General features: G+C 42.7%; 1 protein-coding gene and 1 long non-coding RNA gene across 3 annotated transcripts in view; one reads left to right on the forward strand and one right to left on the reverse strand.

The window, feature by feature from the left end:
* The window catches only part of LOC111094748, a 37,499-nt gene extending 13,850 nt beyond the window's left edge, over positions 1–23,649 (reverse strand). The window contains exon 1 of the long non-coding RNA XR_005386255.1: positions 23,244–23,649. This is a non-coding gene — a long non-coding RNA (uncharacterized LOC111094748). The remainder of the gene's footprint in view (positions 1–23,243) is intronic.
* ATP6AP2 (ATPase H+ transporting accessory protein 2) lies at positions 1,447–24,457 on the forward strand. Of its 2 annotated transcripts, XM_038587190.1 has the most exons (9): positions 1,447–1,646; positions 7,784–7,914; positions 9,569–9,700; positions 15,631–15,726; positions 15,913–16,050; positions 17,067–17,120; positions 18,366–18,515; positions 19,313–19,432; positions 23,405–24,457. In XM_038587190.1, exons 1-9 carry the CDS (start codon positions 1,607–1,609, stop codon positions 23,597–23,599), a joined length of 1,056 nt encoding a protein of 351 aa, XP_038443118.1. In that variant the 5' UTR covers positions 1,447–1,606; the 3' UTR covers positions 23,600–24,457. The 2 variants fall into 2 exon arrangements, with proteins under 2 accessions (XP_038443118.1, XP_038443119.1); XM_038587191.1 differs by lacking the exon at positions 1,447–1,646 and having other exon boundaries at positions 7,747–7,914.
* The last annotated feature ends 3,242 nt before the right edge of the window (positions 24,458–27,699 follow it).

Here is a 27,699-nt window from a genome sequence, read left to right on the forward strand (position 1 = left end):
GACAGGCTTTCTCCATGCTGCACCTTACAGTTTTTGCTACCTGCCAGAACCACTCCTTCTCCGATACTTGCATATTGAAACCACAGCATCTTTCAAGGTCATGGGCCAGGGCATCCTTTTCTGATATTAGATGCCACATTGTGTCACTTCTTGCTTAATATCATAGGCAAAAAAACTTGTGATTAATGTGGGAAACAACGGCAGAAGGAAATGTAGGTAAGTCTAACATTCCTCCAAGAAGCTCTCTACTGTCTTAATGTTAATGACTTGCTAGAGGGAAAAACTACTTTAGCCTGACAATAGCAAGATCTCCAATATCCCAGGAGTCTTGAGCGTTAAAAAAAAAAAAAAAAATCCTTTTTGGAACTTCCCTTATCTTTACCTCCCCAACACCATAGTACATAATCAGGTGCTCTTCACAGTTCCAGGGCAACAGCTCTTTCTGCCCAGGACCCACAGGTCCTGTTCCTGTGCTTTTAAAAAAACCACCTTTCTGGACTGAAGACCCCAAGAATTCTTTCTTGGTCATAGGCTCCAGACTCCAACACTACTCCAAAATACACATGATGAGCACTGGTTATTGTACGCAAGTGATGAATCACTGAATCCTACTCCAGAAACTAATGTTACACTGTACGTTAACTAAAATTTAAATTTGAAAAAAATATATCATAGGCCAAAAGACTTAAAAGTTGGAAGAGAGGATCCTGGTCTAATTAGTAGGTCTAGCCCTCACCTAACACTGAGCGAATGGATGAAGTAATTAACGTTCTTGGCCCCACATTCTTGGTGGATAGTAGAGTCTTAGGAGATAGGGCTGCCAGATTAGACAAATCAAGATATATGACGGCCAGTCATATGTGAATTCCAGATAAACCATGAATACTTTTTAAGTATAAGCATGTCCCATGAAATATTCACGACATAGTTCTACTAAAAAGTATTCGTGATTCATTTGAAATTCAAATTTAACTAGGCGTCTTATATTTTATCTGGCACTCCTGCTTAGAGGGCAGGGGCTCCCCGAGGCGCCTGGCTTCCACCCAGCAGGTGCTCAGCATCTGTGCAATTGTTAGAACGAAATCCAAACCAGCTCCGCAGCTTCCACAGCTGCACCCCAGCTGGGCGGAGCCAAGCCACCGGGAAAGATAGACACCCCCGACACCGTCACTGGAGATCGGCCAAGGGGTCTGCACCTGGGAGGCAGCCCCGCCCGGTGGGCACTCAAGATCCTTCCACAGGCTTCGTCATCCCCCAAGTCCCCGACCCCCTGCCCTACGCTCCGTCTCGTGACTGGTGGTCACGGGCCGGGGGAGCGGAGCCGCCCGACTCTCCAACCGCTGTCTACCATTGGCGGGGCCTTCCATCCATCACGCTAGGCCCCGCCCACGAGGCCGACGTTCCTCGGACTACGTCGCTCCCGCAGGCCGCGACGTAGCTAGCGATTGGCGGAGAAGGCGGCAGCCGTCCCAGCGGAGACGACGACGGGGAGGTCTCAAGGAGTCGGGACGAGCCGGAGCGCGTCACCCCGTACCGCTGCGGTGGTCGCTCGCGTTCAGTCGGCCCCGTCCGTGCCGCCCTGCACTGTTGCGGCCACCGCGGGACCATGGCTGCGCTCGTGGTGCTCCTGTCCTTGTTGGCGGCGGGTGAGGGCCGGGGCGCGCTGGAGGTGGCCGTGAGCCCCGGGGGGCGGGGGGCGGCCCCAGGTGGGCGGCAGCGGGGCGGGTGCCGCAGTGCGGGTGCCCGGCGGCGGCCTCGCCCCAGCCGCCTCCCTCTCGGCCGTCTGGTCGGACCGACCTGTGGCGGCGAGGCCTGGCGGGCCGCCGGGGCGGGGCCAGACCGCGTGGGGGCACCTGAGCCGGCCTCCACCCTCCGCCTCTTCCAGGAAGGCGCGGCCCCGGGTCCAGCCGCCGGTCTCTTCCGGCTCCGGAGGCACCGGGATGCGTTTCTCAATTAACTGTGACCGCAGCCCTCGGCGAGGAAGGGAAGGCCGACTTATGAGCTGCCATCAGATGCTGCGTCAGTTTCTTGGCATTTTTCTGGTGTCTTCCTTTCCAGCGTTTGTCATCAGTAATTGGTGAAGTCCCCTCTGTTCCCTTACGTGTTTCAAATACAGAAGTTGGAGGTGGAGTAACTGGTTTTGTAGGATTCTTTCTAAAGGCAAGTTCAGAGTACCTCTCAGTAGTTTGTCAGGGTTCTCCATTTTAAGGATTTGGAAACTAAGATGTGAGTCACGTTCCTAGGGTCACATGTCAAGTAAATGATAGCTTTCAGAGTGGAACCTAGGTTCCCTAGTGTTCACCAAGTCCGCTAATATTTGGCCTCTTACTGTGTATCATGTAATTCGTTTAATTATACAGTAGTCCTTAGAAGAGGACATCATCCTCGTTTTACAGGGCGATCAGGCCTAAATCCATTACCAACAGCACGCAGGTAGGAAGCAGCAAAGCTGGAATTGAACCCGAATCAGCTGGCCCCAAGGCATGGGTCTTTCCGTTGTGTGTGTTGTGGCACAAGTGACAGAAATGCGCCTACTGCGTAGGAATGATGGGGACCTGGACTGGGGGCTCAGACAGTGGCAAACAAAAGGCTAGATTGAGAACAACTTGGGCTCTGTCTGTTTAAAACCTATAGCTTACAAATCTGTGGGAGGCTTCACCCACTTTTGGAATGGTGGTTTATTTCTACACGAGGGTATAGGCCACTGGCATTCTTGAAATCTGACGTTCTTGAAATCATCTCCATCCCTGGAGATGTGCTCGGGGTCATGTATTGATAATTATTTTCATACTCCCAGGGTTTTAGGGTTCTTTTGTTCCTTTCATTTCTGCTTTTGGCTCTGGAAGGGTCATCCTGATCTATCTAGTAAGTTACTTTGAGGGGTGTTTTTATTTGTTTGAAATGTAGTTTTTGAAATCTAAAAAAAATCTTCTCTTTGATACTGTGATTTAACTGAATATCTGTTGAAATCCCATCTTTTAATGTTGTGACTAATAATTAGTTTGGTTCAGTGAGGTTTAGGGTTTTTTTGGTTTTTTGGTCTGAAGCAAAGTAATTGCTTCTGTACACGGTTTGAACATGGTTTCCTAGCTAGAGTATAGTTCATACAGACTAAGAATTTGACCTTGTCAGTTTCTGCATTGCTTGGTCTTGTCACATGAGGTTAAATTACTATTTTCCACAATGACTAAATGTGATTTAGTGGAAAACATCTCCAAGAGATTAGACTTCTCTATTTGAGAAAAAACGTAAATCCTTTAAAATGGTGTTAACCAGAGAGAGACTAGAGGAAGGGAACTAGTGTTATGAATACCATGTCAAGAGGAGTATTTGAAAAAAAAAATTCAGATGTTTATCTTGAACAGGAAAGGCCAAGGGCAAACAGGTGGTATTTGAAGCAGTGTCATGTGGAAGAGGGATTTGATGTGGCCAGTGATGCCCCAGAGGTCAAAAGTAGGACCTATTTTGTTCTTCTCTTATTGATTCCATCCACTGTTCATCGATCACAGCATAGTACCGTGGGAGTCCCAAAGGGAAAGGATACTCCCTCTCTAGCCCAAAATGGGAGATAGAAATTTTGTTGTGGGGGGTGATGCTTCATTGGCAAATATGTGGAAAAGATTGGAGTGGGGGAAGGCAGTTTAGACAGAATGGCCTGTGTACGAGCAGAGATAGGAGCAAAAGAGCCAATAGTTTGGTGGGGCTGGAATGAATAAGGATTGAGCTGGAGAGCTCCCAGGAAGTAAGGTTGGTGAGGTTCCTTGGGTGTTCTGTTTTAGGTTTTGTCTCAAAAGCTCTGGGCAGTAAGTGCAGGTGGTTAAGCTGATAGGTGAACAAACCCACTGGTATTTTGAAAAGGTGCTAGAAAAGCTGGCCCAGGGAATAGTGTGACAGGTAATCAGGCAGCCAGTTCTAGGAAGCCTGCTAAGGGTCCGGGAGTGTGCACCTGACCTGGAGGGAAAGGGATTTGTGAGATAAGGAAAAAAAATGGACAGAATTCAATGGTTGATTGGCTGTGGGGCTGAGGAAGAATTTAAAGATGACCAGTGTGAGCAGCTGCCTTGGAAGATGGTGTCGAGATAGAGAATACAGAAGGAGCATGTGGAAAGATGGTAAGTTCAGTTCGGAACCTGTTGAGTTTGAAGGACCCGTGGGACTTAGAAGGAAATGCTTATTAGCAGGCTGTTGGGTATGTAGGTCTAAGGCTCCAGGGAAATCTAGGCTGCCAATAAAAGTCTGGGAGCCATCAGTGTTTTTGGCGTTTGCAGCCTGAGGAGTTGATAGGCTCGGCCAGGGAGAGGGATATAGACTAGGAAAGCAGTGAGGGTCAGGAACAGAGCCCTCAGATCTCAAAAGTAGAGTTTGCTCGGTGATCTGTTAGGATGCCAGAAGAGGGTACTAGAACTTCCATTTGTAGCTTTTTTAGCTCCCCCCCCCCTTTTTTTTAATAGTAATGGCCAGATATTTTGTAGAATATCAGTCAATTCAGGTTTGTCTGATGTTTTCTCATGATTACAGTGGGAAGAATACAACACAAATAGCTCATCCTTTTTAAAAAGTTTCTGGTTTTGTGTGCTTTGTAATATATTATGAATGTACAGTCTATTCTACAAGTGTGTACTTTATAAATAAATATATGTATATTGGGGCTGCTGTCAAATTTTGTACCAAAAGAATTGAAATCTAAAAAGTTTGGACAGGGGACACCTGGGTGGCTCAGCAGTTTAGCGTCTGCCTTTGGCTCAGGGTGTGATCCTGGAGTCCCGGGATCAAGTCCCACATCGGGCTCCCTGTATGGAGCCTGCTTCTCCCTCTGCCTGTGTCTCTGCCTCTTTCTGTGTGTCTCTCATGAATAAATAAATAAAATCTTTAGTAAATAAATAAATTAATTTTTTAAAAATTGGACATCGCTGCTTTAAAGGATGGAAAGGAAAGAAACTGAGGGGAAACTACCAGAGGGACTGGGAGGGGGGTGGAAACAAAACAGGGGCCCTAGCTTCATGAGGGCCAAGGCAGGAGATTTTCTGTTTTGTTTTTTAAGATTTTGTTTTTTTTTTTTTTTTCATGAGAAAAAAGAGAGACACAGGCAGAGGGAGAAGCAGGCTCCCCACAAGGAGCCGGATGTGGGACTCGATCCCAGGATCATGACATGAGCCAAAGGCAGATGCTCAACCACTGAGCCACCCAGGCATCTCAAAGCAGGAAATTTTCAAGGAGAGAGTTACCCAGGATTGGTGCTTTGAGAAGTTAAATAAAACAAGGGCTGAAAATTGTCTTTTGGATTTGGTAAATGGCATCGGTGGCCCAGTGGGGTCAGTAGCTGTGGGTTAGATGGTAGTGTTAGATGAAGAAGTAAAGAAGCAAACAGTGATGGTGATTGGTGGCTCTTCCAGGACCTTTCCTCGGAAGGGAAGCAGAGGCTGGTAGAGGTGGGGTTTTGTGGTTGTCATTTTAGAAGGGGAGCACTTAAAGTGTATTTTTATGCTGAAGTGAAAGAGCCGGTTGAAAGGGGGAAGTGGGTAGCATGAGGCATGGCTTCACTCATGAACTCAGCAACTGTTTCTTGAGCACCCATTTGTCAGGCACTGTTCTCAGCCCCAGGGATATTCTGTGAACAAGACAAGCTGGAATCCCAGCCCTCATGGAGCTTACATTTTTACAGGGCCAGCTTTTTGTGCCTACAACCATATAGCCACCTAACTCCTGATCCTCATTTTCCCAGGATAGTGGCATAATGAACATTGAATGACTAATAGGTGAGTGAATAAAGGTTCCTAAGAAGGCTGAATTCGGGGGTGATGTCAGCCTGGATGAGGGACAGCCCTGCCAGCATCTGGAAAGAGAGGAGATAAGCCTGGGAGCTGGCGCTGATAAATTTATAGTGCGGAGAGGAAGCAGGCAGTGGGCAGGATTCCTGTGCTCTCTTTTGAATCCAGGAATGAGGTTATCTAGTAAGACTGAATCAGGGGTGATAAGATGCAAGAAGTTGGGAAGCTCATTTCAGTTGAGTACAAGGAAGAACTTTTCAGGGGACTGGAATGTTGGGACAGTGAAGATGACTGCTGGCAAACGTTGGGTTTGTAAGTTGAGGCAGTGTCCCCCTTGACTGGTTATATTCTGGTAGAGAAGGGGAGACTTCCTGTCAGGTATCCAGGAGAAATCTGGAGTAGGCAACAGTTTCTCAGTCTAGGCCACAGCTGTAAGGTTTTTCTATAGTCTGAGGCTCCTGAAGGACTGTCATGCAGGCACCAAAGCGGGGAATCTACCTACAGTGTTGGGGCAAAATAATTCAGTAGAGCTTACTTTGCTGGGATTGAGTGAATAGGGCCCTATTGCAAAACAGGACTATCTCCAGATCCAAACAAGGTTCTTTAAATGTGTATGATACTTAGAAAGTACAGGTCTCTTGCTGCCCCATTTTCCTTAGCGTTTGCAATAACCACTAGTGTAGTGAACCAAGATGTCTATCAGTTAGAGACAGCCATACCATTCTAATTTTTTTTTCTACCTGCCTTTGGCTAGAACACTTTGGAAATCCTGCTCTGGTCTGCGCTGAATTGAAACTCATAACTCTTCATGTTGTATCAGCACCATCCTGAGGCCTTTTATTTACTGTCAATACTGCAACACCAAAACATTTATTGTTGCTTCTAACTTTATTCCCATACCCTGTAAGTGGTACTTTCCTTAGGTCAAGAGAATAACAGTGATGCTTTATTAAAGTCTAATTTTCCCATACTAGGTAAGCATGGCCAAGATTTGTTTTGGACTTGGAGCTAATATTTCATAGGAATCTGAAAGTTTCCATAAGTTACTTGTCCTTGTCTAAGCTAGACATCATTAGGTTAACACAGAATGGCTGAAGAAGCCAGATACCTCATCCTTGAAGGGTTTATCACATAGTCCTTTTATTCTCATCCTTTGCCTCTTAATCTCAGACTCCCTACCCCTAGACTTGTTGGCTATATTATTACAGAATACTTGTTCTCAGCCTCTTGATAAACCCATTGGAAATACTATTTCCTATACTACTTCTAAAGTCTGCAGTGTTTATATTCTGACTAGTAACATGGGCCCCCCTCCACTCACCTTTGACAGTCCTCATTTTGCTAGGTTTGTTTATGGGTTGTAAAAAGAGATCTGCTCTATCTGAAGATATGCTAACTTGCTCAATTTTTAGAGTGAAACACTAGGAGTCTTAATTTGCATTTTGAAGAGAAGGTGGATGGCAGAAATACTTTAGAGATTTCAAGTTTCTTCCTTTTTAGTCTGTGCCAGGGTTTTGCTTTCTTTTTGTTTTTATTTTTTAAAGTTTTATTTAAGTAATCTCTACACCCATCGTGGGGCTTGAACCAACTACCTAGAGATCAAGAGTTGCATGCTCCTCTGACTGAGCAAGCCAGGCGCCCCTTGTTTGCTTTTGAAATTCTGGAGCCATGCCACTGATTTCTAACTCTTGCTGAATGTGCCAAATGTCGCTGTTTAAGGGCCACCTGCAGGAAGGTATCTAGCTCATTGAGAGAATTGTGTTTCATAACTGTGCCTCTGTGACAACCCAATGTATGGACTTGGGTTCTTAGAGCAATACTTTGAAAAAGAATTTGTTGATGTTTGGGATTCAGCACTTTGTTCAATAATATGTAGTATGCTAATTCAGTGGAGAATGGGGAAACAGGTTTTATTTTTTATTTTTTGGAAACAAGTTTTATATTTAATAATTTTCTACATGGGCGTAAGAGATTTATGATGTTCATCATTCATTTATTAATCTGTTTTCTTCCAGGTGTTTTGGGGAACGAGTTCAGTATATTAAGATCACCAGGGTCTGTTGTTTTCCGAGATGGAAATTGGCCTATACCAGGAGACCGAATCCCAGATGTGGCTGCATTGTCCATGGGCTTCTCTGTTAAAGAAGTATGTGTATTTTTGAAAAAATATTGGGAGCTGCTTCTAAAAGTATTTTTGTTGATTTTTCTGCCAATAGCCCAAGAAACCAAGAAGCAAACATAGGTATATTTAGTAGAGATTACAAAAGGTAAAACTTATTTGTAGTCGGGAAGATTTGGAGATGTGCTACAAACTTGGCTTATGAAACCAAATCATCATAAATCATTAATCATGTAATTATTCATAGTAGTGATGTTCTTTGTATATGAGAATGCATCTGTCCTATTAATAGGATTCACAGTTTTACTTCTTTTGTCAGTACACAGTAGATGTAGGTCTTAGCTTGGGTTGCTGTTACAAAGTACCAGAGACTGGATGGTTTATAAACAATGGAAATTTTTCTCTCACAGTTTTGAGGGCGAGAAGTCCAAGATCAGGGTGCCAGCCCAGTCAGATTCTTAGTGAGCACCCTCTTCCAATTTGCAGACTGCTGACTTCTTTCATGTCCTCACAGGGTGGGGAGAGGGTGAGAACTCTCTGGAGTCCCTTTTATTAAGGCATTAATAACCTCACTGTGAGGGCTCCATCCTCATGACCTAATCACCTCCCTAAGGCCTACCCCTAATACTATCACACTGGGGGATAGCTTTCAACATGAACCTGGGGGAGACACAAACGTGCAGTCTATTCCAATTTATTATGAATGATAAAATGTGCATGCGTCTTGCTGGAGTTTAAGAATGTAGTGTGGTCAGTAGCTGTGGAATATAATGCCTAGGACCTTGGTTTCCCACATAAGCTGTTGAGTATTTGGCTGCTGCCATGATGTAGTGAAAGGGGTGTAGGTCCTGTCACGAGAGGTCCTCAGTTAAGGGCATGGAGAGAGGGGATGTAGTCTGCTCTCTCTTCCCACTTCCTAAGTCTGGTGCTTCTGATGTGGTCTCTAGACATCACCTGTCACTCAAAGGGACTCTCCTCTTAGGTCCTGAGTTCCCTTGAAGCCTGAAACCCTGCAAGGGAGCTGCCTCTCTACTGGGCCTGTGGGTGGTCCCGAGTTCCTTATGGGAACAAGACTGGCTGTTTACATTTAAGGATGAAATTTGTACCTACTTCTTTATAGACTTAAATTTGACTACCCTTGGCTGTCATAATAACCCTGAGAAGTGATTATTAGTAACTTAACATGAGCTGCTTTTAAGAGGGATTTTATTTATGAAGAGTTTAGTCTAAAGAGAAGACTTTAAATGGCAGTTTTGCTGTGTCCTTATGAAAGAGAAAAGCCATGCTGTCAGTAAGGGCAAATGATGGGGTAGGGAGTGGGGATTCGCCCCTGGTTCTGTGAAGAGAAGAGTATGTAATCTGGAATTTGAAGAGGACCTACATTTTGTTTACTTGTCTGCTTTCTTCCACAAAAGGTTTGGGAGGACTTACTACTAGACTTTGTTGTTTCAGATCTGTAGAAGTTTAAGAATATGAAGGAGGTCGAAATCATCCCCATCCCTGGTTAGGAGATTGCAACTACTGCCTTAAACATTTGCTTCCCCTGCCCGCCCCCCCTCCCCTGTGAATTTTCATTGCCAGTGTTATCCCGGAACCCTTTGACTCTGCTTAGTATCTGTTGTTGGGGAGGTGGTTTCTGGAGTGGATAAGTAAGCCCTGTCTCATGTTTTACAATGTCTAGGACCTTTCTTGGCCAGGACTTGCAGTGGGTGACCTATTCCATCGTCCTCGGGCTACCATTATGGTGATGGTGAAGGGAGTGGACAAACTCGCTCTACCCCCAGGCAGTGTCATTTCATACCCTTTGGAGAACGTGAGTATTCACCCATTTTTAATCTTGTCGAGCTGTCATTATGAATTATGTTCGAAGCACACTTTTCTTGTCCACATTTTCTTGGGCATTATCTTGTCACTTTCCCTTCTGAATTTTATTTGATTATTTGTGTAAGTAGGAGACTGGAGTCTGTTTTGCTGGCTCACTTACTCCTTCACTGGCTTTTCATATAGTGTGGCTGGATGAGCTATCGTGAGAGGCCCTCCTTCCATTGCCAGCACATAGAAGTCACTAAAACATGTGTGTAGCTGAATTTTCAAGCAAGGGATACACAGAGCTGCCAGACAGGCATAGAAAGCTCAAAAGCTACAGTGGTGAGCCAGAGCTTCATGTTTCTTACAGAAACCCAGGGGCTGTGAAATGCTGTCTTGTTCTCAAAAGGGGGACTAGTAAAACCCCAGCTGCCCCAGAGCTACACACCAGAGGAGCTGGCTTACCACTCTTGAGCAGTGGCACCGAAAGAGTCCCCTAAGAGAAATCAGAATCCCAGGCTTGGGCTGTGCAGAGTGGTGTGCCCCAAATTCACATGACCCACCCCATACGGATGCCTCCACAGCCCAGGGCTGCTTTGATTAAAAAAAAAAAAAATTGAAGAGGAGTAATTCGCAAAGCACTTGCAAGAAAAAAAATGCCATGAGAGAGTCTGCAGGTGCAACAAATTGAATTCATACCCTTAGAACTACAGATAACAGACCAATCTCAAGGAGATTTTAAAATACATATGTTAAAATTGTGAGGAGGTTCAAGGAAGGGATAAAAAGAAACTGAGGCAGGTAGAAGACATTTTTGGTATGTGGTGCATTCATTGATACCTCTGAATATTTTGTAATTTATCTTTGATTTCTTTAACCCATGAGTTATTTAGAAGTGTTTAACCTGTGGGTTATTTTCAAATATTTTTAAATTTTTCAGTTTCTAATTTCATGGCATTGTAAGACTGGTCTATATGATTTTGGGGGGGAATTTTTCAGACTTTCCGTGGTCTAGTATAAATTATTTCCAAGCACACATGACATGATTACAGAAGGCCATGTACTAGGCCACAAGGCAAACCTCAACAAATAATAATTCATATCAAATAAACTACCCTCTCTGACCACAATGCAGTTAAATCTGAAAATGATAACAAAACAATACCTTAAAAAAATGTATTTGGAAGGGTGGGGAGGATGGAGGTAATAGGTGCAGGGGACAAAGATGTACAAACCTCCAGTTATAAAAAAGTCACGAGAATGGGAAGTACAGCATAGGGAATACACTCAATAATATTGCAATAACTTTGGTGACAGATGGTAACTAGACTTACCATGGGGATCATTTCATAATGTGTATAAATACCAGATCACTATGTTGTACTCCTGCAAACTAATACAATACCGCATGTCAGCTATACTTCAGTAAATAATAATAAGAAAATAAAAATGCATTTGGAAATGATAAAAACAAAATAGATGACCCCTCAGGTTTAAAGCACACTGGAAATCTTAAAAGATATTTGAGAAAAGCCTTTGTCTTCATAAGGAATGATAGTAGAAAGCAGATTTCTCATTCCCATTAGACACTAAAAGCAAGAACCAAAAAGCAGTGATGGTCTATGGGGCGCCTGGTGGCTCAGTCGGTTAAGCGTCTGCCTTCAGCTCAGGTCATGAACCGGAGTTCTGGGATCAAGTCCCACATCAGGCTCCCTGCTCAGTGGGGAGTCTGCTTCTCCCTCTGTTCCTCACCCCGCTCATGCTTTCTCTCTCTCTCTCCCTCTAAATAAATAAACAAAATCTTTAAAAAGAAAACAAAAGCAGTGATTGTCCAGTATAAGGCCAGGCTGAGAATACAGTTTATATCATCATAATAATGATAGATCCAATGAAAATTATGACTATTGGGAAGGTGACAGCATGTATGGGGCGGGGGATAGGGCTGTGTGGTTGGTGATGCAAGAAAGCTAAATCCTCATTCTCTATAATCAATAAATAGATGATCTCTAAAATGGAAAAATCAAGATGTAGTAACTAAACATATTTAGAAATGGTGGCAAAAGGAAAAGGAAACGGTTTGAAAGTGAGGGCCTTGGGAATGAGAAATGGAGCAAACTTTATTTTTCATAGTCTAATAGAACTCTTCATATCTTTAAACTGTATGTATAATCCTTTTTCTAGGGATCCCTGGGTGGCGCAGCGGTTTAGCGCCTGCCTTTGGCCCAGGGCGCGATCCTGGAGACCCGGGATCGAATCCCACATCGGGCTCTCGGTGCATGGAGCCTGCTTCTCCCTCTGCCTATGTCTCTGCCTCTCTGTCTCTCTCTCTCTCTCTCTCTGTGACTATCATAAATAAATAAAAATAAAAAAAAAAAAGTCCTTTTTCTATATGACTCTTGAAAAAAAATTTATTTGTTTTTAAAGATTTATTTATGGTGGGATCCCTGGGTGGTGCAGCAGTTTAGCGCCTGCCTTTGGCCCAGGGCGCGATCCTGGAGACCCGGGATCGAATCCCACGTCAGGCTCCCAGTGCATGGAGCCTGTTTCTCCCTCTGCCTATGTCTCTGCCTCTCTCTCTCTCTCTCTCTCTGTGTGACTATCATAAATAAATAAAAATTTTTAAACAAAGATTTATTTATGGGCACCTGGGTGGCTCAGTCGGTTAAGTGTCTGCTTTTGGCTCAGGTCATGGCTCAGGTCCTGATCCGAAGGTCTGGGATCAGCAGGGAGTCTGCTTTCCCCTCTCTCTCCGCCCCTCCCCTTGCTCATGCTCTCTCATTTGCTCACTCAAATAAATAAAATTTTAAAAGATTTATTTATTTTAGAGAGCATAGGAGCTGGGGGGAAAGGGAGAGGGAGAGGGGGAGAAGGAGACTCCCAGCTGAGCGTGGGACACCCTCCCCCACAGCCCTACTGGTTCTCACCAATCAGAGATCATGACCTGAGCCGAAATCAAGAGTGGGACACTTAACCAACTGAGCCATCTTAGGTGCCCCATCTCTTGAAAAAAAAATTGTTTTTAATCAACAGGAAAAGTTAGTTGGAATAGATGGACTCCTACTAAATAATTCAAAAGTTAAAAAGAAAATCACAGTGGAAGTTTTGAAATTATTTGGAAGTGAATATCAATGAATGGTGCCATATATTTAAAAATAGTGAGGTGCGGCTAAGGTGGTAAGGAAAGGAAAATTTATAGCTTAAATGCATGTGTTAGTTTAAAAGATTGGAAATTAATGAGCTAAAGAAACTGAAAGAATTTCAGAATAAATGAAAGGAAACAGTAAAAATCAAAAGGCAGATTTATTTATTTTTTTATTGGAGTTCAATTTGCCAACATATAGCATAACACCCAGTGCTCATCCCACCAGGTGCCCCCCTCAGTGCCCATCACCCAGTCACCCCAACCCCCTGCCCACCTCCCTTTCCACTACCCCTTATTCGTTTCCCAGAGTTAGGTGTCTCATGTTTTGTCACCCTCACTGATATTTTCACTCATTTTCTCTCCTTTCCCTTTATTCCCTTTCATTAATTTTTATATTCCCCAAATGAATGAGACCATATAATGTTTGTCCTTCTCTGATTGATTTATTTCACTCAGCATAATACCCTCCAGTTCCATCCACGTCAAAGCAAATTGTGAGTATTTGTCATTTCTAATGGCTGAGTAATATTCCATTATATTCATATACCACATCTTCTTTATCCATTCATCTTTCGATGGACACTGAGGCTCCAAAAGGCAGATTTTAAAAATATTTTAATCTTAGTAATAAGATTATTAAGAATGCAATTTCCGTGAAAATGATTGTTGAGGATCCCTTTAAAATATATAAAAATCCAAAATGCTATTAAGATGTTAATATGCATGCAGTCAAAAACTAAGGATTTTTAAGACTAGCCTCATTTTACATGAGTACAAAATGTGAAAAGAGCTCATGTTGTTGCTTGACCCTGACTGCTAATACTTTTCCTGGCAGTGGGTGGTAAATGAAATACAAGGCTCATAGGGCAAAATCCACAAAATCTTAAAAAATTACCCTTAATCCTCAATGAAGCTTCTGTTTGATTAGCTCCTTTCATTAGAATTTCAAGTCCTATAGATAGAGAAATTTCATTCTCTCCAGGACACACACACATCTCCTTCTAATATAGTAGAAGAAAATAGGAGATTTTAAGCAGATGAGTTTTTTCCTTTTTGAGCTTCGTGTTCTGTATAATTTTTTTCTTCTCCTTCACAGTTTGGCTCTCATCTGACTCAGCAGCTTCTCTAATTTGATTGCTAAGGATGTGTTACCTTTAATCTTCAACTTTCCTGAAACAAGTGCCATTACATTAGGTGAAGTGAGGCTGGAAAGTCACAGCTCTCGCATTCCCTTAAAATAAGTTAATAGTATCATGAATTAGATGAAATTCCAGCATCAAAATTAATCAGCGATGAATCATATTTATTTCTGTCTGTACCATGTTAGCATTAACTTGCTACTTACAAACACTAACCATTTAATAGTAGAGGGAATCACTGGGGGAAAAAAAAATCACTGTAAGAAATCTCATTTAAAAAAAAAAAAAATCTCCATTTAGGGATGCCTCAGTGGCTCAGCGGTTTAGTGCCTGCCTTCAGCCCAGGGCATGATCCTGGAGTCCCAGGATCAAATCCCACATCAGGCTCCCTGCATGGAGCCTGCTTCTCCCTCTGCCTATGTCTCTGCCTCTCTCTCTCTCTCCCCCCCCCTGCCCCCCCCCCCCCCCCCTGTCTCATGAATAAATAAATAAAATCTTTTTTAAAAATCTCTATTAGGGATCCCTGGGTGGTGCAGCGGTTTGGCGCCTGCCTTTGGCCCAGGGCGCGATCCTGGAGACCCAGGATCAAATCCCACGTCAGGCTCCCAGTGCATGGAGCCTGCTTCTCCCTCTGCCTGTGTCTCTGCCTCTCTCTCTCTCTCTATCATAAATAAATAAAAATTAAAAAAAAAAATCTCTATTAAAACAAAAACACTGGGCATCCCAGGTGGCTCAGCAGTTTAGTGCTGCTTTCAGCCTAGGGTGTGATCCTGGAGACCCAGGGACTGTCAGGCTCTCTGCATGGAGCCTGTTTCTCCCTGTGTCTCTGCCTCTCTGTGTGTGTGTGTCTCTCGTGAATAAATAAGTAAAATCTTTAAAAATAAATAATTTTTTTTAAAAAAAGTAGATTTTTACTACAATTGGTTATTTCAATTTGGTATCATGTGATCTCAGGGTAGAGGCTTCAGAATTCTTGTGACATACTTTATATGCCTTGTCTGAGTCTTCAGTCTATCTAGAGAAAAACCCTAAATCCAGTATTTTTAAAATTCTGAAATGAAAAATGAGGTCTAGCTCTCTTCCAATGAAATTTAATTCTTCAAATTCTTCTGACCTTCTTTTACATACAAGTTAATACTTTATTATAGAATGTGCATTCATTGTAACACACTTAATATTGAAATCAAATGAATTGCTGCTTAAAATACACTAACTACCAGGCGCCTGGCTGCCTTCAGCTTGGATCATGATCCCAGAATCCGGGGATCGAGTCCTGCATCAGGCTCCCTGCTCAGCAGGGAGTCTGCTTCTCCCTCTACTCCTCCTGCTTGTGCTCGCTCTCTCTCAAATAAATACATTTTTAAAAACCTTTTAAAAATATATGAACTACCACCAGGAAATGATAATTTTACAAGTGTTGTGTCCTTCGTGTTGGCAAGTTACTTCCCATCTAGGTGTATGAGAGATACAGACTTGAGGCCCACTAGGGCCTGCTTTGTTCCTTCAGAAAGGCTGTGTTTGGAAATGTTTTGGGTCTTTTGAATTTCCATAAATGATGGGGTTTTTTGTTTTCTTTTAAGGCTCTTTTGTTGTTGCTGAATGGTTTCTCTTACCCCTTGTATTCTGACGATAATTGGTCTTACTCTTAAATTTCAGGCAGTTCCTTTTAGTCTTGACAGTGTCGCAAATTCCATTCACTCCCTATTTTCTGAAGAAACTCCTGTAGTTTTGCAGTTGGCTCCCAGTGAGGAGGTAAGTGATAGTTTTTATTTAAGGTGTTTTAAAAGATAAGCTTTCCTTAATGAAAATTTAAAACTACTTTTATGAAAAATTGTATATATGTTCTCTGTTGATTGCATATACATATATATTTTATACATACTCTGTATATTGGAATTAATGTGCAGACTGTAACAAAATTTTGGATTCTTCTTGCAGAGAGTGTATATGGTGGGGAAGGCAAACTCGGTTTTTGAAGATCTCTCTGTAACATTACGACAGCTCCGCAACCGCCTGTTTCAAGAAAACTCTGTTCTCAACTCACTTCCCCTCAATTCTCTGAGTAGGAACAGTGAAGTAAGAAATGCCGCCATTGAATGAATACATGAACATCATTACTAATTTTCCATGTCTTATGCCCCCTGACTTCAGAGCAAACTTGGAATTTTAGGAATTGACAAGTTTTGCCAGTTTCCTGCTGGCATAGATTCTTCTTCTTTAGTGTAATTTTTAAATGAATCCCAAATCCCGCGAACAAATAGACTTTTTTTGTGACTTGAGTAAATAGTTTTATAATCTCTTGCTGCAGGGGTTGCCACCAGTTAAGGCAGACAGGACAGGAGTCACACAAACTACTTGATTGGTGGAGCTCTGTTGGTCTGGTTATGTAGAGGCCATTATTCACTGCCATCTCTGATGTGTTGTCTCCTCTTTCTAGTACATTCTCAACAGTACAGTAGAGGGAAGGACTTACTTTTGACTCCCTATCAGCTTCACCACCCTCTTTACCATGTAGCATGCCACCTTTGTGGCAGTCTCTCCTCTTTACCTACTATGGATGACCAGACCCGCCATCTTTCCTTCTCTGATGTGGAATGTATTCAAAGAATGTGAGCAGACTGGGCCACTGGCAGGACCTCATTGCAGTATGTCAAGAGTATTTTGATCCCTGGAGGGAAAACCACTCAAGAGTTTGGATGCTATATCAAGTTTTTTTAAAGAGCTTTTATTTAAATATTCAAGGAGTCTTATAACTGCTCTTAAAAATCAGACCTGTGCTGGGTTTATCTGAAACTCCCATTTCAACTAATTCTGTTATCATACCTTTATCAAATATATAGCTTTTTTTTTTCAAATATATAGCTATTGAGGGTAGTCACTGTACTGAGAATGACCCATCACCTTTTTATTAGGAAATGATTTTATGAGCATTTTCAGTTGAGATGAACCTACCAAATGGAGAACAACTGTTGCCTAAAATCATTTACTACGCTAAACATTTATAATATATCCTGTGCCTTGCTTGATAAATGGCAAATACAGATCTCTGATGCATATTTAAAATAATGCTTATTTCTTTTGGCCCTCTGAAGGTTGATCTGCTCTTTCTTTCTGAATTGCAAGTGCTACATGATATTTCAAGTTTGGTAAGTCAGCTACTCTAGTATTTGTTTCATTTATTTTGGTTCCAAAAGACATTTCCGGAGAATCTTGAAATGATAGTGAGACCAATTGAAATTTGATTCTGCCCTAGATTTATGGTATCACAAAAGTTAAGAAATTGGTGGTGATGGGAATTCTGAACTCTTTTGTTACAGTGAAATTATTTTGCATTTCTGCTTCTAGGAGAGATAGTATATATATATCTTCAAGGGCACAGGCCTGGGAGTAGGGCCACCCTCGCCATAGTCCTGACTTGGCTGTTGATTTCTTGAAAGACATTAAGACCTAATTCCTGTATCTTTATTTTTGGGTCTAAAATAGAAATAACAGTTTGGACTAATAATGCTGTCAACCAAGTCAGGAAGGAAATAAATATACCTGTAGTATATTTTGTGTGTGAGAGTGGTTCTTAAAAAAAAAAAAAGCCCTCCTGAGACTAAAAAAGAAAACTTACTGGTATGCTGTCTTCTGAGGTTGTTCCCCAGTTTTCAGTGGATTGATTTGGGAGAGTCTAGAGGTGTATTGCTGGGGGCAAGCCAGGCCAGTGCTCTAGGAGGGCGTGTGTGAGGTAACTGCTCTCTGAGCACTGATGGCTCATGCTCTCCTGGGATCAAACTGGTCCTGCTGTCTGTTCTTTCATGCCCTGGCCCATATCTGAGCGTGTTTTGTTTTCTTAAGTTCTATGTAGGCCCAGTGTGAGGCTTGAACTCCCGACCCTGAGATTCAGGGTCATATGCTTTACCAATTAAGCCAGCCAGGTGCCCCTTATATCTGAGGTTTTTTAACTAAGAAGCTTTTTTTTAAAGAGCTTTTATTAAATATTCAAAGAGTCTTACAGTCGCTCTTAAAAATGAGATTTGTGGGGATCCCTGGGTGGCTCAGCGGTTAAGCACCTGCCTTCAGCCTGGGGTGTGATCCTGGAGCCCGGGATCGAGTCCCACGTCGGGCTCCCTGCATGGAGCCTGCTTCTCCCTCTGCCTGTGGCTCTGCCTCTCTCTCTCTCTCTCTGTCTCATAAGTAAATAAAAATTAAAAAAAAAAAAATGAGATTTGTGCTGGGTTTATCAGAAACTCCCATTTCAACTAGTTCTGTTTGCCACCAGATTAGACTATTTGTATATTGTGGCACACTGGTATGGTTCTGTTCAGCCTAGTTTTTAGTTCAGTATAGAATTTGAAGTGGCTGTGTCTGACATGACCCACTTCCTTTTGTTTGTTTGTTCTCCTAAGTTGTCTCGACATAAGCATCTGGCCAAGGATCATTCTCCTGATTTATATTCGCTGGAGCTGGCAGGTTTGGATGAAATTGGGAAACATTATGGGGAAGATTCTGAACAATTCAGAGACGCTTCCAAAATCCTTGTTGATGCTCTGCAAAAGGTAAATTAGTGATGGGGGTATCTGAGGTCAGAGTAATACCATTTCACTTTTAGCCTCTTAGTGGAAAAATCTATTTAGTGAAGTACTGTTGATTGAAGTCTCCTCTTTGGAGGACCTCTAATTTTAGTGACAAAGGGTAGAGTGGGTCAGAGATGTGTGCTGGGATGTCTCTAATGCTGGCAGAGACAGCAGAGGAAATGATCAATAACTCCAGCACAATACTTTTTTAATTGTGGTGAAATAATACGTAAGTTAAAGTTACCATTTTAACCCTTTTTAAATGTACAGTTCTGTAGCATTAAGTACGTTTACATGGTTATACAACTATCACCACAATCCATTGCCAGAACTTTCTTCTTTGGTACCTGAAACTCTGTCTCCATTAACCCTATGAAATCTTCGAAGGAGCACACTCTGCACCGTACCAGACATTGAGTAGTTGTGTAATAGGTGCTAGTTTCTCTCTGCCCTTGGAGTTGCTCACCTGCAGCTTTTCAATGAGTTAAACTTTATAGGTGTTTGTGATTAACTGGAGACCCCTTAGGAAGATTTTTAGTTTTCCACTTCCTTCCCCCAGTTTACATGCCAACAACTTGTTTCTTCTTAATTTTATTTCAAATGTTTGAATATATGTTGAAGATTAACACTTTTCTGAATATTTTGACATAATCAAACCTTTAAGACTGTGTGATGCGTTAGCTAATAGGTGGATATATGTTCTCATAGGTGCACAGAGCTTTAACATTATTTTCATAAATGCATGTTTGCGATTCATAGTAACGTCTGTAACTCTTCAGTTTGCAGATGACATGTTCAACCTTTATGGCGGGAATGCAGTGGTGGAGTTAGTGACTGTCCGGTCGTTTGACACATCTCTTGTCAGGAAGACAAGGACTATTCTTGAGGCAAAACAAGCGGTGAGCACATTTTTAGACCCTGCTTCAAAACTGTAAAAATAAAAACAAAACAAAAAAAAACTCCACTAAATCCTCAATCACCTGTGGGCTGCATGGACGATCAGACAGTAAATCTGGGAAACAATTTCAGTGAAAACCTAGATTGCTTATTCACGGAGGCATGTGTGTTTTGCCAGGCAATGCTCAGTTCCTTAGGGTTGTAATCAGATAATACAAGATTTAAGGATGAGTCTATCAAAGCCAATAAGATAATTCAAATACTGCTCTTACAAGCAGACATCAGACGTTGATGTGAGGGAGTGGAGGATTCAGCACGTGGAGTCTTTTCCTGGAGGTATGTTGTCTGTGTGGCATAGTCTCTCATTTTCCAGGACCTGCTGTGTATACTCCTGAGAATTTGATTTACTTCTGTAAGTTTTCAGCCTGCATCATGCTTTGATTTTAAGCCTTGTCCTAGGCAAGGGTGCCAGCCATAGCAAAACGTGTGTATGTGAGCATAGACAAGAGCTGCACTGTGGGAACTCCAGAATAGCATGTGGGCAAGAACCTTATTTATAGTTGGTTTGAGAGCTTAGAACAATTACACAGGCATCTAGAGACACTCCCCTTTGGACCCATTTATTGATCTCAGTGTGGGACTTAAGACTGTCCAAGGTAATGCTCATTCAAGATCATCTAGACGTGACTGATCTGAGATAGTTTCATTCTAAAGGGAGTAGGAGGCCCTGTATTTAAGACAGTATGGGGACACCTGGGTGGTTCAGTGCTTGAGCGTCTGCCTTTGGCTCGGGGTGTGATCCCATACCATGTGGTACCCTGGGCTCCCAGCATGAAGCCTGCTTCTCCTCCCTCTACTTGTGTCTCTGCTTCTCTCTGTCTCTTGTGAATAAATAAATACAATCTTAAAAAAAAGTATGGTAGGGATCCCTGGGTGGCGCAGCGGTTTGGCGCCTGCCTTTGGCCCAGGGCGCGATCCTGGAGACCCGGGATCGAATCCCATGTCGGGCTCCCGGTGCATGGAGCCTGCTTCTCTCTCTGCCTGTGTCTCTGCCTCTCTCTCTCTCTCTCTCTGTGTGACTATCATAAATAAATAAAAATTAAAAAAAAAAAAAGTATGGTAGGCTGGACAGTCCAAAAAATATTCCCACTACAGAGCATCTAGGAATACCGATAAAATATAAACATCTTTTTGAGTGTATAGTTTAGCTCTCAAGACATACATTCTTCAGGAGCAAATAAAGAAGAGGAACTCAAACTGGTAGGCAGGCTACCCTGGGAACATTTCTAGTTGGGTTACCAGGAGAGTGGTAGTAAGGCCCTGGCTCCCTCAGAAGGGCAGGGTTTGAAATGGACACTTCTATATAAAACTGGGGGAGCCAAGGCAGACTAAGAAACCGGTATCTGCCCACTGGCAGAGGAAGACAAAATGGCAGGTTGGGCTCCTCCATGTAGTTGGGGAATGTTGTTGGGGATGGGAATGTCTCTTAGGGAATTCTTTTTTTCTCTCTTTTTTTTAAGATTTAATTTATTTATTCATGAGCGACACACAGAGAGAGAGAGGCAGAGGGAGAAGCAGGCTCCATGCAGGGAGTCCAACGTGGGACTCGATCCTGGGTCTCCAGGATCACGCCCCGGGCTGCAGGCGGTGCTAAACCTCTGGGCCACCGGGGCTGCCCTCTTAGGGAATTCTTAACCACAAGTCCACCTTCATGTGGGTTTGTGGCTCAAATTTATATTTACTGCAAGTTCTAGGAAGCCCCAGGCCAAGAAATTCACACAAACCCTGGTCTCAAGATGGTAAGACCTGTGGTGCCCAGCAGGAGTAAATGTAAAACCTCTGGTAGGACATTCCCTCCACACGAGCCACAGTGGAGCGGGTGCCCCCAAATGTGAACTCAGAACACCATGAGGCAGGGGGAGCCAGTTTCCTGTGAGTGCAAGGTAACTACTAACGTGTCAATTAGACCACCAAAAACTTCTGTAGAATATGGATATAGGCTATAAAACAATTTAAACTGATTAAAGAAATAGGAGTCAAGAAAAAGAATAAGATACTTTTTAAATTTAAAAGATTTTATTAGAACACAAGCAGGAGGAGTGGGGGAGGGAAAAGCAGAAGCAGACTCCCCCTGCTGAGCAGGGAGCCCCATGCAGGGCTCAGTCCCAGGACCCTGAGATCATGACCCTAGCCAAAGGCAGACGCTTCACCTACTGAACCACCCAGGCGCCCCTCAACATACTTTAATGGCAGATGTGAATGTAACTGGAGCCTTCCAGTACTAGATTCTTTCACCACTGTCCCCACCAGGCCTGCTAATTTTATAGGAGGTGACTCTGGAGAGTTTGAAGAAGGTGTCCATGTTTTGGGAGTTTGGCAAGGCAGTTTTGCAGAGGTGAATTACTTTGTCTACTCTGAGGTGTTAGGTGGAATTTATAATGGATAAATGGAGTTTATTAGGAAATGAGCTTATTGGGAAAGTAGTTTCTAAAATTATTGTCTATGTGGGGAGGGGCCAGAATCAGGTGGCAGTCACTGGATTTTCTTTACCTACAAGGTAGTGCATTAACATCTTACACACATAATCTGAAGTCTACAGTATCTAGCAGACAAAAGCACTCAGAGCCAGGAGGCTTGTACCCAGCACCCCTGGGAGCACTGTTCTGCCCCGTTCTCCTGTGTCTGGTGTCTGCCCCTCAGCTCTGTGTAGATGATCTCCCCAGTCCCCAGGAGACAAGGCCCTGGGCTTAAGGTTCTCTGTAGGGTACTGGAAACGTTCTACAGTTAGGTTGTGGCACCAGCCGTGCAGCCCTGGGAATATCCTAAGGTGCAGGGAGTTGTGCACAGGAAGAGAGAACCTGTTTACCCCCAAAAAGAAAGAGGTTTCCAAGGGTGAAATCCTTTAGTGTTTGCCTCCTGCTCTGAGCTTCCCACACATGGGAATGCCCAGCTCCTCTCTCCCACTGAGATCACGATCTTGCTTTAGTCTGAGGGAGAGTGTCAAGAGTTTAAGGAAAGGTTCAAGTGCCCACAACATGCCAGGTGCTGGGGTCTGGGGCTGCTTTCTCTTCTCTGTCCTTTTAAGACAAGCCTGATCCTATTGCTTACTTCCTGCCTGAAACCTCGCCCACAGGCTCAAGGCCACATTGCCCATACCTCCCCTGCCTCTAGCCACTCGTCCTGCTGCTTTCCTCCTTGTTCTGTTCTCCAGCCAGGATGAACGAAGCTTCCCCAACAATGCCTCTGCGCACACCTGGAATCGACTCCACCCCCACCAGGGCCTGGCAGGATGAAGTTGTGGCTGAATGAACTATTTGTTTTCCTCTTTAAAATTAAAAATTTTAAGTGGAGCACACATAAGCATATAGCATGTGGGGAAGGGAACACAGTACTTGTTCCTCTGAACCTCCCGGTCCTGTCCCTGTACCGTCCCCATCCCCAGGTAACTGCTGTCCTGATACATTAGTCATGCCTGTGATTTCTTTACAGCTTAACCACGGAATGGATTTATCCTTAAACACTAGTGTTTGGTTTGCCTGCATTTGAATTATATGTGGACGGAACCCTGCTGTGGTTTTCAGAGTCACACAGGCTGTAGGTCAGGCCTCACTGCCACGGCTTCCGTTGTGTGGACCTGCCACATTCTCCGTGCGCTAAGTGGACATCCCTGTGCATGTGTCTCAGTACACAGAAGGTTGCCCTAGGGTATGGACTTGCTGGATTACATGATATGCATACTTTCGACAATAGTGAGGTCACCACACTTTCTGAGGCAGTTGGACTGGTTTATGCTTCCACTGACTGTGTGCTTACCTTTTCCGGGGAGGCTCCCCTTCCTGGCTCCTCCTAGTAGAAGCATGTCTTAATGCCGCCTAGGAATAAATGTTTGATAAATGAATCAGAGCTACCAAATGGGGATAATTTCCTATCTTAAAATTCTTCCCTCTTGATTTGCTTTCTTTTCTTTCTCGTAGAAGAACCCATCAAGCCCCTATAACCTCGCATATAAGTATAACCTTGAGTATCCGGTGGTTTTCAACATGGTACTTTGGATAATGATCGCCTTGGCCTTGGCTGTGATTATCACCTCTTACAATATCTGGAACATGGATCCTGGATATGACAGCATTATATATAGGATGACAAACCAGAAGATTCGAATGGATTGAACTTTCCTTACGCCAAACTTAAAAAAGAGGTTTGGAAATTGGCTGTTCTGTTAAATCTTCTAGTGTAAAGTAGATGGTATACTTTAAATTTATAAAAAAGAAATTTTGTTTTCCGTGTGCCTGTAACGTTCTTTTAGAGTGAATTATAGTATTGATGTGAATTGATTTGTGTGGTATAGATTCCATGATATGCTCAAATATGATATAACCATTTAATTTCATTCCATTTAACATTTGGAAATGTGCACTGAAATAAATGTAAAACATTTAGAATAGCTTGTGTTATTTATGTTGGGGGAAAATGCACTGAATTTATTAGACAAACTTAGGAGCGCTTAACTTCCTTACACAGGACAGGTGAAAATGACATTTGGGCTGTTCTATACTATGAACCATTTGTAAATGTCTTACCCTTGATGTAAATATCTCAAACAAGATAGAACGTTTTTAAACTTCAAGTAGCCCTAAACAGGAGATTGAGAACTGCATCTGATTCACAGAGGGTAGCTGGCTTTTAACCTCTTCTGAACGTTTGATGATCTAAATCGTAGGGTGCATATTAAAAATACTATGTTGATCTAAAAAGAAACTGGAAAAAAACAACTGGAGTTATAGATACCTGTCATTAGATACCCAAAAGCCAGTATTTGGGGGACATCTATAAAATGGGGCTTGACTATAAAATCTTTATTTTAATAACTCTTCCCCCTGTGTAAGTTACTGTTAATGGTTTGTGGTACGTCATTCTCTAGAATATTAAGTGGAAGTAGATGCTCCGGAAGTAGATGCTCCCTACTTTTCATGTGGAAGTGGACCAATGTCTATAAAGAGTGACAAATAAAGTTAATAATGATTCCAGATTTGTGTCATTTCAATACTAAATTTATTTTATATTATAAAATCCTAACAAAGCAGGTTGTATTTACTCAGAATTGGCTGTTACACAAACGGTTTCATGTCTCTTTAACATTTGTTTATTCTCGCTGCCTCCTGAGATTCAGTTTCAAGACAAGACATTTTAATTACCATTCTTATTGAATTTATACAGAATATCTGGTGAATTCACACTAGACTTTAAGTAGGAAAAGCCCAAATTTCCCTGTAGTATTTAAAAGAGGAGTAATTGATCAAAATAGAAAGGACTATCTAAGGTAAAGGCTTAAAGGTTATAGTTTTATTTCTTAAAAGACTTAATAGAATTTTAAATTTCATGATCATGTAGCAAAATCAGTCAGTTGTGCTGTCCTGCCCCTGGGAACTCTACTTGGGCTCAGCAGGAGCTGTTTCCATGCCCCTTCTTTGGGAAGATCATCACATCCTTTTTAAGTAACACTGAGGGTGGCAGGTTTGAAAAGATGGAGTCAAGCTAGTTGCATTTTCTACCACTTAGTGGAAGATACCTTTAACAATTACAGTGTTAAGTGTCCACAGAAGAAGGTTTGATTTTCTTTGTCTCCTCTAACTATAAATGGCCAAGCTGGTATCACGTTCCCTGAGAAGAGAGTTCCAAAATCACTGAAGTGTTCTCCACCTCTACCTCCCTGGTAAAGTTATCGGGGTGAGGGTGTTTTCAACTGCCTGTTCCCAAAACGCTAACCCCCAGAGAACTCAACAGGGCCTGTCTTTGGGGAGCCAGAAATCTATAAGGCTGAGGAATAGTTAAAATCTGTGTTTCTTTCACAAATTTCTTATATAAACATTGCCAGAGAAGACTGTGATTACATAGGAAGTAAACCAATGCCTTTGTAATTTAAAACTGATGAGATGAAGTTCGAGGGGAGAAAAGAATTACATGACAGCACTGCTCCTCATAGTGTAAATGGCATCAGCACCCTTCTATCTGTTAGGCAGAAAGCAGTTAATTAAAATAAATGTTCTGCCAAGATTATTATACCTGTTGCTGATGATTTGCTTTTAAGTCTAATTTTGTTCAGGAACATAAATCAGTGTGGAGATTTGTATAAGAGGCAGGAAAGCTAGACTCATGACAGACTATTCTACTGACAAGCTGAAAAAACCCAATCAGTTTATATCAAATTGGTAGAATAATCCAGGCTTATAAAATATCTGAGATTCTACATGTGTGAGGTACTGCTTCTGGCCTAATCCTTTTACGAATGCTGTAGAATTGATCTTTGTTCTCTTTGGCTATGCCTATTTTGAAGGAATGGTAATATGAATACATTTTCATTGGTACCAAATAAGTGGAAGCCATGAACTCACTTTTTTTTTTTTTAAGATTTTATTTCAGAGAGAACACAAGTGGGAGGGAGAAGCAGGTTCCCCACTGAAAAGTGAGCCCAACATGGGACTCATCCTAGGACCCTGGGATCATGACCTGAGCTGAAGGCAGATGGTTAACTGAGCCACCCAGGCGCCCGACTATGCAATGGCTTCTTGGAACAACAGAGTTGCTGGAGTTAGTAAAGTGCACTGGGATTAAAACCCCTCAAGAGTCGTACAGATTAATTCAGTTCACCATGTCACCATCTAATAGCTGAACAATTTTGGGCAAATCCCTCAATCTCTATATCAGGATTTTATTTATTTTTTAAAGGATTTTATTTATTCATGAGAGACACACAGAGAGAGAGAGAAGCAGAGACACAGGCAGAGGGAGAAGCAGGCTCCATGCAGGGAGCCCGACGTGGGACTCGATCCCAGGTCTCCAGGATCATGCCCTGGGCTGAAGGCGGTGCTAAACCACTGAGCTACCCAGGCTGCCCCAAATCAGGATTTTTAAAAAAGATTTTGAGGGCACGAGTTGGGTGGGGGGCAGACTCCCTGCTGAGCAGTGAGCCCGATGTAGGGCTCAATTCCAGGACCCTGGGATCATGATCTCAGCCAAAGGGCAGATGTTTCACCAACAGCCACCCAGGCACCCCAGAAGCAGAGTTTTAAATCAACATCATGGGAATGGTAATACTTTAGATTTGTGGAAACGAGCCTTCAATGCACTAACATGTTCTAAGGTTTGCGAATGCTTAATATAATAATAACAGTTATATTAAATTCAAAGAAACCTGCTTGGATCCATGTTGTACCATTGATGTGTCCTAGCCAGTTTCTTGGTTGCTAACAACAGTAACAAAGTTTGGTTAAATTATACCAACTGTCCTAGTAAGGACCTCTTATTAGCCCAGAATCCAGTTCAGGAGCACACATTGCATTTAGTTCTCATGTTTCCTTAGGCTTCTTTAACCTGGGACACTTTACTTTTGCAGTGTAATGGACTGTTACTTTATAGAATGTCCTTCAGTTTCGGTTTGATACTTGCTCATGGTGAAATTCAGGTTATAGGTTTTTGGAAAGAATACCACAGAAGTGGGGCACCTGCATGGCTCAGTAGGTTAAGCGCCCCACTCTTGGTTTTGGCTCAGTCATGATCTCAGAGTTCTGAGATCCAGCTCCATTTGGGCTCCACACTGAGTACAGAATCTGCTGAGATTCCCTCCCTGTGCCTGCCACCCCGCCTTGTGTGTGCATGTGATCTCTAATAAATAAAAAGAATACCACAAGTGTGTCCATCTTAGCGTGTCCTTATCAGGAGGCACATGGATGTCAATGTCTCATTTTTGGCAACCTTAACTTTGGTGAAGGTGGTATCTACCAGTTTTCTCCCCTATAGGTACTTAGATATGATAAGACTATTATTCAGAGGTTTCCTGGTTGCCTGAGTGTGTAGACGTAATACTTGATCTCAGGGTTGTGAGTTAAAGACCCGCGTTGGGCATAGAGCTTACCTAAAAAAAGGGGGGGTGCCTGGGTGGCTCAGTCAGTTAAGTGACTCGATTTTAACTCAGGTCATGATCTCAGGGTCATGAGATAGAGCCTTGCTTCGGGCTCTGCACTCAGTGGAGAGTCTGCTTGAGGATTTCCTCTCCCTTTGTCCCTTCCCCCATTCCTGCCCTCTCCCTCTAAAATCTTTTTTTCAAAAATTCACATTTCATTTTTTCATCTTTTACCTATTCTAGCATCTACTGATACTCTTGCCTGAAGGAATTACTATTGTGGTGTTTGCCAAATAATGATGTTTTATTTCCATCATTCCCGCTCTATTTATTAATTGGAATTCTGTAAAGAAGAGCTTTCCCTTATCC

This window comes from Canis lupus, chromosome X (assembly GCF_011100685.1).
Source record: "Canis lupus familiaris isolate Mischka breed German Shepherd chromosome X, alternate assembly UU_Cfam_GSD_1.0, whole genome shotgun sequence".
NCBI classification, from domain to species: Eukaryota; Metazoa; Chordata; class Mammalia; order Carnivora; family Canidae; genus Canis; species Canis lupus.

Bases quoted from the DNA above. Each gene is read 5' to 3' on its own strand.
- ATP6AP2 (XM_038587190.1), top strand. From the start codon at position 1,607: ATGGCTGCGCTCGTGGTGCTCCTGTCCTTGTTGGCGGCGG. The intron at 9,701-15,630 runs GTGAGTATTCAC...CTTAAATTTCAG, and splicing joins TTTCATACCCTTTGGAGAAC to GCAGTTCCTTTTAGTCTTGA. The intron at 18,516-19,312 runs GTAAATTAGTGA...GTAACTCTTCAG, and splicing joins TTGTTGATGCTCTGCAAAAG to TTTGCAGATGACATGTTCAA.